The sequence below is a fragment of the Meleagris gallopavo genome, chromosome 13 (assembly GCF_000146605.3).
Source record: "Meleagris gallopavo isolate NT-WF06-2002-E0010 breed Aviagen turkey brand Nicholas breeding stock chromosome 13, Turkey_5.1, whole genome shotgun sequence".
Lineage (NCBI taxonomy): Eukaryota > Metazoa > Chordata > Aves > Galliformes > Phasianidae > Meleagris > Meleagris gallopavo.
In genome coordinates, this window is record NC_015023.2 from 1596104 (window position 1) to 1607523 (window position 11420).

Below are 11420 nucleotides of genomic sequence, written 5' to 3' on the forward strand. Positions count from 1 at the left end.
AGTAGTACCTTGGAAATTATTTTGTTAATTGGAAATGTAAGGCTTTCAGGACTTTGAAGAGCATAGGTGAAAAGCAGACTGAAGTGGAGTAATGTACAGTGTGTGCGAAGGACAGTGGAGCCTGAATTGAAAGAGTGTTGGGAAAGGTCTTCTGAATTCCCAGGTTTCACTATTGCTGAGCGCTGTTCAGCATGCACAGAAATTCAAAATGGAAATTGTTGAGTTCTAGTTGTAATGAAGGCATACATCAACCTGTACGCTTTTTTGAACAGCTCCTGTTTGGAAGGAGTGTTGTCACTGAAGAGATATGTTCAGTTATGATACTGCTGGCACACCAAAAACAAATAAGACTACACACCACAGACGTAACATTTGGCTTGTGTGAAGAGTGTGGAGAAACCAGTGCTCCCACTCCTTTTGATCTCTACAGTCTAGAAAACAAGCCAAACAAAAACCAGGCAGACTACTTCTGCCATCCACCGGACTTTAAAGTATTGGCTTTAAAGGAATTATTTTTAATTGGATTTTCTTTTCTGAAATGCTGTTCATAAATACCCAAATGCATTTTATTTCAATCGTGGGAATAGATCTTTTTTAAAAGGCGGGAATCAAGCAACCACTTGACCCTGGGAGCTAACTGCTTAGAAATAAATGAAATCATCAAATGCTTGAATTGTCTGAACAGGCAATTCAGCACATGCCTAATGAAGTCCTGAAGCAACTAGTGAGCAAGCTTGCTTTTTCTGTTGATTTTGAGTATTCTGATGTGTAAATTTAACAAGCTTTTCTAGTGATTGTGTGTCTATAAAGGGTATACTCAAAGGGGAATCTTATTTTACAATGTTGTTATTTGCCAAATAAAGTCACTATATATCTGATGCCTACTAAATATGCTAAAACAAATGCTTATTTATTATTTTATTTATTATTTGCTTAAGTAAGGATGAAGATTCTCCCTGCAAAATATGTAATCACATGTGATTGGCTGCCAGTGCTGTCCTCTGCATCTCCACAACACAGTGTTCTTTGTGTCAGAGTTGCCTGAAATAGTTATTCCCACTGTTCAGAGGCAAGGATGAGATGTTTAAGAAAAGACACCCCGTGTTTCTATTAAAAGAGATTTAATCCAGCATGGTTTCTAAATATTAATCATGTACTAGTTTCTGGCTGTGGCATGCAGTACACTTAAAAAACAAAACAAAACAAAAAAATACAAATCAGTTGAATATAAAAAGCCCAGATCCCCTGATGTCACAGTGAGTGTCAGTAAAACATGACAACAGAGTGGAAAGAAATAGAGGATTTCAAACAAGAAAAGGTCCAACGAGCTCTTTTCAGAAAAGCAAAGATTGTTTATCACATCTAGAAGCAAACATCTGGTTTGCTTTTATTCCTTCAGTGGTCTGAGAACAGGAGTTGTAGAAGCTGCCTGGTAGACATCTCCAAATCTGGCCAGCACCTTCCCAAGCACCAGCTCACTGCCAGGTACCGTGCTTTTGCCTGTTAGCAGCCAGCTGCCAGCAGGGAATTGGAACCCAAGCATCACTTTGTTCCAAATGAAATCTGCTTTTGCTGTTTTAGCTCTGTTTTCATTTATTGTTAGTACCATCTGCTCTCACCTTATTTTTTTTAAGCAACATGTTCTGCTATATTAATTATTTTAATGTATACAGAATATAATGTATTCTTTGAAACAGACCCGATGCCATATATAAGAAGCATGCCATGCTGTTTCCAAGTGATATGTGATTACATGTGGGCACACAATTTGCAAGTTAGATTGTGCTATCCATGAAAGCATGTTCTTGTAAATTCAGGTTTTTCCCCAAAATATTAAAGTAATTCTTGTCCTTTCACAAGGGTGAAGGCTGAGGAAATGGATTTTGTGCAGACGTTCTTTAGTTTGGAGGTTGGCTTTTTTACCTCTTCACAGTGGGAAGGAAATTGCCCTCTGGAGGTCCAGGTATCCTGAGTTTTTTTCCAATACAATCATCTGTTCTGTGGACCCAGCAGAGCAACTACAGCGCTATTTCTCATTGGAAGACCAATGTTGGCAAGACAGAACATGAGATCAGACAGTGATACCTTGCATGCAAACATGTGCAAGCTCACATAGGCACACAGTGTGGCTGGGTGGTATTTGGCAAGCCTTCCTTACCTGCATGCAAGCGCATATGTACAAGGGCTTCCACAAAAATGGTAGGAAGAGGCTGGTAAGATTCCACTTCTGTTCTACCACATATCTGTGGTGAAACTGCAGAAGATGAGAGCGTGACCCCATCCAGGCAGCTTAAAAAGTGATAATGTCTGATGAGGCACCGTTACACTTTGAGATTTATGCTTGCTGCTCATTTCCAGTTGTCACTTGTTATCAACGTTTAGGCAGTAGATATTGATGTACTGAAACCAAATGTAATTTATGCCTTGATGTGGTTGAGATAGTGGAATGCTCAGACATGAGATGAATGTTGTTAGTTAATCAAGAAAAATATAAGTGAAATAGAGGCATTCTGGGCCTCTTTTCTTTGGCACAGCAAGAAGTATTAAAGCTATAAGTAAGTGTTAAAGACTTGGAATTAAGGAAGCATGTTAAAAGCTCTGCTATAAGTTTAAAATACTGTGTTCCCATTTACTCAGCACATTGCATGCTGAACAACAAAGAGTTGTTTGGATGCAGACCTCTAGGAGGTTGAAATCTGTAGAAACCTTAGTTCTGTATTGTAAATCCTTATTTCTGAAAGTGTTTAATGGTATTGGGAATGGTCTCCTTCACCACATCACTGCCTTATGCTTTGGTGATTCCATAAACATTGAAGTGGAAAGAGGATATTGAGGCTGAAGTAAGAGAGATGTTTCAATTGGCAGTGCGTTCAGCAGAGAGGAAAGTGCTTGATTATCTTCCCTTCACACTCGGCTGGTGTTTGTTTTTTCAGTCTGAGTCAGAATTGGAGTCTTCATCTGAAATTTAAAACAAACCAAATAAAACACAATAATGAGAACAAATTGGAAATTGGAGCAGCTTTAGCTCTTGCTGAGAGAGACCTGCTGCTCCTCTGTGGGTGCCTGCTTGGAAGGATGTGGCGTAGTTGGGGAGGAGTTTGTAATGTGCCAGTTCTGACTATCCTGCTAATACAGCTTTAAATGACATTTCAAAGGACTTGTTGGCAAAAATGCCACAACAGCAACATAGACAACAGTTCAAATGAAAGAAGTTGCAAAGATACTTCTGTTAGTGTGACCACTGAGAGGAAGCCTACTTACAGTATGCTTCCTGTACTGAAGTATTGCTGTTTGATGCGGGTCATGGTTACGCACTGCCAGTTAAACAGATCTGAAAGCCAGAAGCTCTGGGGCATTAAGAAATCCCCGTGGGCATACAGAGATGCATCTTGCCCAAGTATGAGACTCAGCTTGCAAGAAGCAATAGAATTCTGTCCCCTGTAGTTGAGAACCACGGTATGAACGTGGCTTTGTGCTGGAGGAGCAGTGCTGCAGGGCAGGGGTTCTTCAGTCTCATCCCCACCACAGCTGCGTGACTACATGTATGCAAGTTCAAAAGTTTCTCTCTCCATCTCCAGGCCAATAAGACTCTAACTTTACTCTAATTTTATACCCTAATCACCTGATCTTGTCCTGAGACGATTTCAGATTGTGGGGCTGAATGGTTTTTAATCTCTTTAACAGTCCGTTTCCTATGATCTGTTCCTTTAAGTCATCTTTCACAAAAATCTGTGCTGCACAATTACTTCTATAATTGGATTTAGGAGGTTTTCAAAGTTAGATGGCACAAACTCTGAGAAACTAAATCTCAAATTCTTGGCTTGTGAGGATCCTAATAAATTGTGAAAATTCCAGTTCTTCTGGTTTAATACTAAGGACCTTCATAATTTGGCTTAGTCGAATATTTAGTTGAAAACTTAGTACCAAATGATGGTAGCTGAGAATAGAAACTCTTGCTGTTTGAGAGCTCGTGCTGACAAACGGAGGGTGAAATAGAGAAGAATCACATTTCATGCTTGCATGACCAAAAGGATTTTACCTACCTTCTGACTTGCGCCTTTCAGGGGACTCAGAACTGCCTTGCTTGAGAAAAGTTACCAGGTCATTGAATGTTATGTAGAAATCGATAGCATACACTATTGTGGCTATAAATCCAAACACCTAAAATGGCAAAATTGACAACATCCTTAACACATGTCTATCAATGACAAACCAAAACAACCGAGTGACAAATGACAATAAGATCTTAGTTTTAAAATTGTGTATGATTTGGGATTGCTTGGTAAAGGTCAGTAGCTTACAGTACTGGGTGTAGTTCTTCCCTAGCTTGTCATGTCTTTATGCAATTTTTATGATGCGTAAATTATCGATGCCTATAGTCAAGTTGCAACTGCAGAAGCTGTATCTTATTTCTGAACGTGCTGATGCTGATAGCAAAGGCTCTCTCCTGGACAGCCCACATACAAGAGGGTAAAGCGATGACTGCTCTTGTTTCAGTTTATTCAAGCAAAATTATGCATTTGAAGCACAAAGGTGAAATTACTTATTTTGGACCATCCTTAGTAGTTATATGTATTATTATTGCTGGTTTTGCTACATTTGTTTTTTGGCAGAGCTAGTGAAACTGCAAATCAGAGTAAGTGTTTTCCTGAAGTCATGCCATTAACCTTGAGCAGCAGTATTAGGATGAAAACAGCTATTTGTTGATTCAGAACCTGTTTTTCTAAATAAGTGACCATTTCTTCCCTGCTTTTTAGGCAAATTCTTCACTTTTTAATTCAAGTGTTTACTACTTGCAGCAGGGTCAAAATTTGTTTCTGATGCGTGTTCATACACAGTTTGTTAAACTATTTAAGAGGAAAGCTGACATCTACTTACTCCTGCTGCTTTGGATGCTCCATCACTGTATTTTGAGACAGCAGCGATTGAAATGGCAAAGTAAATAACAGCAGCAGTGACACAGCGCAGGAAATCCTGTAAAATAAGCAGTGTGACAACATCAGGTCAGTCACATAATTCCAACACACACAATCCTCTGAGAATCACTTGAGAAGTTGTAAGCCTTTGGCGCTATGTCTGACTTGCCTGATGCTGGAACATGACTATAGCATGGTACCTTGTAGTAAATGAACTGTTCATCTGGGAAATATTTCTGTATGAAATATGACTGAAATCTTGGCATCAGCTCCTGAGAGGGCAGCTCTGCTGGGCAGGAGCCATGCCCTGTAATACAAGCAGTGATGTGCTGGAGCAGCCTTATCTGTGAACAGTTCAGTAAAGGAAGTACTGTGATTCGTAGGACATGTGTAAATCGTGTGAGCTGAAAAATGGTATCTCAATCTGTTCACAATCAGATCTGCATTTTCAGGCCAGGTGGACAGGTAAGATACTGTCTCAGAAGACAAATCTACGAGGACCTTGGAGTCAGAGCGAGGTCAGTTACCTCTGTTCTGCGGCTGGAGTACATTGTGGTAATGGATATAATAAATAAACATACAAGTGCTTTTTGTCTTAGTTCTGTATGATGAAATTGAGATTACTGTCTGAAAAGCAGACAAACTTTTACAGTCACTTCTATTGTTTTATCCACCAAAGGCCTTTCTAATGCTATTTTTATTCACTGAGAGCACTAATTCAAATCTCACTAGGGTAAACTCTTGCAAAGCTGTATGTATGTATGTGAATGTGTACTGCTAGATTAATGCTTCCTTTGTATTGCATTTTTGAAGCAGCAGAGACATCCAGTGGTCACTGAGCGGTAATTACCTGCAACTGCAAATGGAAAAATGTCCTGAAGAGCAGCCAGTGATTGCGTGAGTGAGCATCCCTCTGCCAGCAAGAGCAGCAGGACATCCCCACTTAACACAATTAGTTGTCCGTCAGCATGTGAGTATCTAAATGCATGTGGATATCTGCATCTAAACAGCTTTTACCTGAGATTTTTAAAACAGTCAAGTGTATGCCTCACTTTCACTATGTGTAAGAGGAGCAGTATCACTGAGACCTCAGCACTGGAAAGGCTCAGACTGATGTTGGCTGCTTCTGAAAACCATTTGCCAAGAAGCAGGCATGAATCCTGTGATCTAACAAAGCAGTGCTATGTGTCAATACCTTGAAAGCTATAGTATGTCGTAGAACATAGTTTAAAGGGTGCTTTGGGACCTTTTGAATCAAAGGTAAAATGGACAAACTTCTCATCAGGAGTAAAACTATTAGCAGCCAGCCTGAACTCCAGTATAGTCCTTTTTCTGAAGTTATACTGTACAATTAAATCTGTGGTTATAGTTCATATTTCACTTACTGTCAAAGGCCAGTAGAGTCCTTTAAACTTCTCATTAAGTTTAGAGGCATAGGCAAAAAAAGAAACAGTGCCAGCAGAAATTCTAGGAGTGGTGCCATCATGAATGCGGAAGCTGAAGATGCAATATAGCAGATAAAGATGATAAATGACAGCACCTAGAGTAAAAGGAAAATACTCATTATTTGCATGGAATGGCAGAGCCTTAGGCAGCTGAGCAGCTTAGAAATGTTACTGGGCTGATGATGGCATATCTTGCTTCCTACATTTTTTTTTTTTTTGTCACAAAATGAATTTTTTTGTTCACCGAGGAATAAATCTGAAGTCATGTCATTTATTTCAGTGTGTGTACAATTGGCTTTCCAGAGAGCTTGGTAGATTTTCACCTATCTGAGCCAAAAAATTTGTTCTGCATTGTAAACAACTCTTGACAACATAATTCTGAAAATGCAGTGGAACTTTGCCAAGCAAACAGCTTTGAGCTTTCAGCCATGACAGTTGTCATTTGAAATGCAAATCATTGCTCGGATACCAAAAGTAACTCAGCATTTCTAATCTTCCTTGAGTTGAAAGAAATTACGCCTACTGTTAATGGATAAAAAAGACAGGATTTAGTTATCCTACAACTTCTCTGTCTCTGGTTCCAGTTTCTCAGTGTAGACAACTGTTTTAGAGTTATAGCTACCCCCTGTAGATCTATTTATTTCCATAATTTTTTAAATATCTCTACAAAATAACAAAAAAGCGTGTTTTCTCATTCAATTTAAATACTATCACTATGTGACTTATGGTTCAAGGTATTTCTACAGTGGGAAAAATGACCAAGGAAAATGTACTTTCACCTAAACCAGACAGTACCAGAGTCCTGTGCTGCCATTCTGGACATCTCCAGCTTCTGTACTTGTATGTGAAGATGAGAGGTGAGGGAACTGGGGCAAAACTGAACAGTTTTTCAGTCCTGTACTTTGAGCTGGTCACTTCCAAGAGGCTCCAGTTCTACTGTCTCATGGTAGGTACCATATTAGACAACACTTTCTAGGGCTGTAGTTATGTGCTGACTTACACCTGGACTGCTGCATCCAGCCTTTCCTTTTGGAGGCACGTTTTGGCCTTAGATGCTCAGAGATGGTTTTGGTTGCATAACGGAAGGCACTGTCTGAGGAATAGATTAGGAGGATTTTAATTCTAAATTGGGATGCTTCTCACATTCTTGCTCGTCTGATTTTAAAAATAGACATACTTTTCCCCCAGATGGCACCTTAGAAGGCAGATAAGGCTTTCTGAATAGTGTAAATGTTCCAATTGAGATGATCAGTATATTTGCTTCATTGAATTTCAGAACTATGGCTTTTTTTTCATTGCTGCTGCTCTGTGTTCCTGTGAGAGCATCACCTGTACCTCAAGGAATACCCATATTTCCCTTGAAAGGTAGGACACTAATTACTCTATGAGAGTCATTCAGCCCTCAAATATATGTATGAAAAGAGCCTGTTCATGTGTAGGGGGCAAATAAGCAGTTGAGTCCTGCTGAAGTGATTTGTTAATGTAAGGAATTAACAAGCTTTTGTTCTAAATTCCAAAAGAATTGACCAGGATGACACTGACTGGAGTGTATTGTTTTGATTCCTTAGGACTGGGTGGTGAAACTTGAGAGGATGTGACATTTTTAGTATGAAACTATATTTATCTTAGAAGCTTATACACTGTTCCTGTTTCATTAGGTTGTAAGAAACTGGTCTGCATCAGGGCGGTGTTTTGTCACTACTTATCCTGTTATTTGCCTGTTGCTTGCATACTCTTTGCAGCCTTAGCAGAGTTCTCATACAGCAGAGGAAACTCATTTGATGTATTTTACGTAGGGAGGATGTGATGTTTTATCAGCTGTATTAATTGAAGTGTATTCACACTGTGGGTTTTCTTTTGCCCCGGGGCTGCAGCCTTTGAGAGCAGTTCAGAAGTCTGAGTTGTTCCTGCTGCTGACGTCAGTGTGGTTGTGGCTGCCTTTGCCATGGAGCAATATTTGGATGCAGGGAGTTCCAGTTCAGCAAACAGCAAAATAGGAGCCACTCGCAATGGTGTCATGAAAAGTCCCATGAAAATGAGGCCTGATCTTTTGATCTTTTTAATTTTTTTTATTTTTTACTCCTGAGCACCTCTTTTTTTGAGAAGATGGGAACGTATATCATGGAAACAAACAAAACATTAAAAATAGTTCTTTGTAAAGGAACTTTTCTGGTATTGCATTTCAAAAATTAAGTTTTCTCCCATGTAACAATTACTTGATATTGTGCTCCTTGGCTTTTTATGCTGGCTGGGGGCTGGGAAGGCAACACTTCATCATATAACCAGCCTCCAATTTAAAGTATAAAATACAGTTAGTTCCAACAATTAAAGCAGTGTGCTCTGTAAGGGAGGACTGCTGCAGTGCTGAGGTCACAGGCAGGATATGTGAAGGCGTTTGCCTCCCCTGTGCACAAAGAACAGACCCAGTGCAGCCCATGGGGAAGACATGGATGCCAGGAAACAGCTGACATCATTATGCACAGCTACACACACCCTGCGGGGCTCCTCTCACTGCTCATGGCTAAATGTGCACTGCTCGGAGAACAACAGGTTGGCTTAAATATTTTAAAAGTGGCTAATGGTGATCTCTTCTGGACAGCAGTGTATTTTGTTATTGTTTGCTGGCAGAGAGAAATGCCTCAGTGGTCTCTGCTGTTCAGTTACTTCTCCATTGTGCTCCTGGTGCAGACGAAGCTCTTGGTGCCCCTGATGTAGCAGCAGGGCCGGCTGGCTGCAGCCCAGGGGGCACGGGGATCTTCAAGGAGGCAGTGCGAAGAGCAGGGAGGTTTCAGTCATGAAGTGCAGTTCAGAGAAGACTGAAATGAGAAAAGACAGGAAAAGAAGAAAAGAACAGGCACAATGATTTCTACATTGTGCTACACAGGACAACCTTGTATGTTCATACCATATTTTATTAGGAACTGCAAAAGTGTTTCAGGGAAGGAAAAGAGCACGGATGGTATGTTGACCTTGAAAACAGCAGCTTGATGTTTTTAGGGAAAACTAACAGCTGAAGGCAAGGGTTTTAAAATACATGGGAGAAATAGTGACACGAGAAAAGAATAGAAAAGGAAGGGTAAAAAGAAGGGGGAAAAAAGGAACCTTGTCGGGGGGGGCAATGATTAGAAAGCAGAGGAGCCAGACGGGAAGAGTAAACAGCAGAAGGAGAGATGGCAAAGCTTATGGTGTGTTTGATGTTACTGCTGCTTGGTGGCGGCCTGGCTCTCCCAGATGGAATAAAAAATTCATAGGAAGATCAGAACAACTTCCTTCTCTGAATAAAATTTGAGAATATAATTAAGCTTCTAGCAGCAATCAGCTTCATCAGCAGCACAACTTGTTCCAGAGGAAGAGCCAGAATGCCCAGCGCTGGTGGCCCACAGGGCTGTGTACATGCTGACATGAAGAACCACACCCCAACACTGTGAGCACCCACTTTCATTTCATAGCAAAATGTACCTTGCTGTTACATTTTTAAAAAGCTGCCTTCAACCTGAGCGTACCAGTCCTGAGCTACTGGAGTTTCTTTAAGTTTCTTTATCAGTATTCTACCAAGGCTGAAGGCTTTCCTTCCCAAAGTAAGTCCAGATTGTCCTCTCTGTTTATCAGGACCTCGAATAGGGCAAGATAAGGGAATAGGAATGGTTGAGTAGCCGTTGTCTTAAATGATAGCAGACTGACTGAGGTGTGGTGAATTATGACAGCTGAATTGATCTTATGCTGGCCCTTGTGCTGCACAAAACAAAGCAGTGTAATGAGGTGACTCCTATTAAGCACACTGCCACTGAGGTCACTGGGCTGAAGGAATTTGCCAACTTTTGTTCCCTTTTAGCCACAGATTGAAAAGGAGAAGTAGAACCCTCCACCCCAGCCAAGATATATTTGCAAGTTGTTTTCTTTGCTTTGGTGGGAGACGTTTTTCAGAATATGGTGGTTCTTTTTTTGATGTTGAAGAAAAACAACTGACTTGGTATTTGTTTAGCTGCACAGAGAATCTCTGATCTACCATTAGGGAGGGGATGCTGATAGTTGCATGACTTCAAAAGGCTGACAGATGAAGTGCACTTCTTGTGACTTGCCAAGATGCTGGATAATAATGATGTATTCAGTAACAGTAATGAGAAGCCCCGAATAAAAGACACTGTTCAAAATCTGCACTTAGAACCCCACCCAACATTAGCACTGTGTCAAAGAGGAATCAGATATTCAAGTTAAAAAATACACAGTTAAAGCTGAGACGCATTTAAAGTTGGTAGATTTAACAAGGACTCATCTTTAAATATTTGGCCCCATATTTCATTAATTGTATGCAGGCTGGATTTATTCTGGGGTCTGTGGTTTTCAGGGATTTCTCCTGGCCAAGCTGACACTTGGAGAGAAACTACTGCTGCCTCTGTGCTGCCCAGAGGTGATGTGCTGTCTGTAGCGCTGTGACCGGCTCAGGGTGGGCTCAGGCTGCAGCTTTGGGATGGGTCAGAGCTGCATCCAGCCTGTCTAGCCCTCGGGAAGCCCTGCTAGAGGATAAATCCCCTTGTGCTAGGGCAGAGCGGTTCATATCACTATGAGGAAGCATAACCAACCAGCACTTCCCTGAGGCAATGGAAGGGTGACTGATGCCGTGACCACAACGGTATTCCTCAAATATATCATCGTTGGAGATGTTACAAAGCCAGGCTGTGTGGAAGTTGTCACTTACTGGCTGTGAGGTTGTATAGGGACCTCCAGTAAAAGTTATAGTACGTAACAAAAGTACGTGCCAATAAGCAAAGAGGAATTAATTGGGCTCTGCCGTCTTCCAAGTGTGATTCTGTCAGCCACGGGTGCTGCAGAAATGGGGCGGTGGGACCTGCAGCGGTCGGGGCGCTCCGTGAGGAGCCGATGGCTGCGCCATGAGACGCACAGCATCCCGAATTCCGGTTTGATTCATGGATACCCACTGCCCAGGCGGGGATTCTCCTTCCCTCCCACACCGTGCTGGTGCACGGGTCGGGCTTTCTGGTTAAAGTACGCGCAACGAAACCAGACGTTTTCAACCAAGAAGGGGCTCGCGGGCGGTGGC

At 41.3% G+C, this 11420-nt stretch overlaps 1 protein-coding gene across 1 annotated transcript; it reads right to left on the bottom strand.

Moving 5' to 3' along the window:
- Positions 1 to 1097: 1097 nt before the first annotated feature.
- On the bottom strand, positions 1098 to 11288 carry CMTM3 (CKLF like MARVEL transmembrane domain containing 3). Its single transcript, XM_010717727.3, is given in 6 exon segments — positions 1098 to 2958; positions 4044 to 4161; positions 4879 to 4974; positions 6302 to 6363; positions 6366 to 6456; positions 11208 to 11288. Coding segments are annotated over 6 exon segments (477 nt in total). The 3' UTR covers positions 1098 to 2929.
- Between the last annotated feature and the right edge of the window lie 132 nt (positions 11289 to 11420).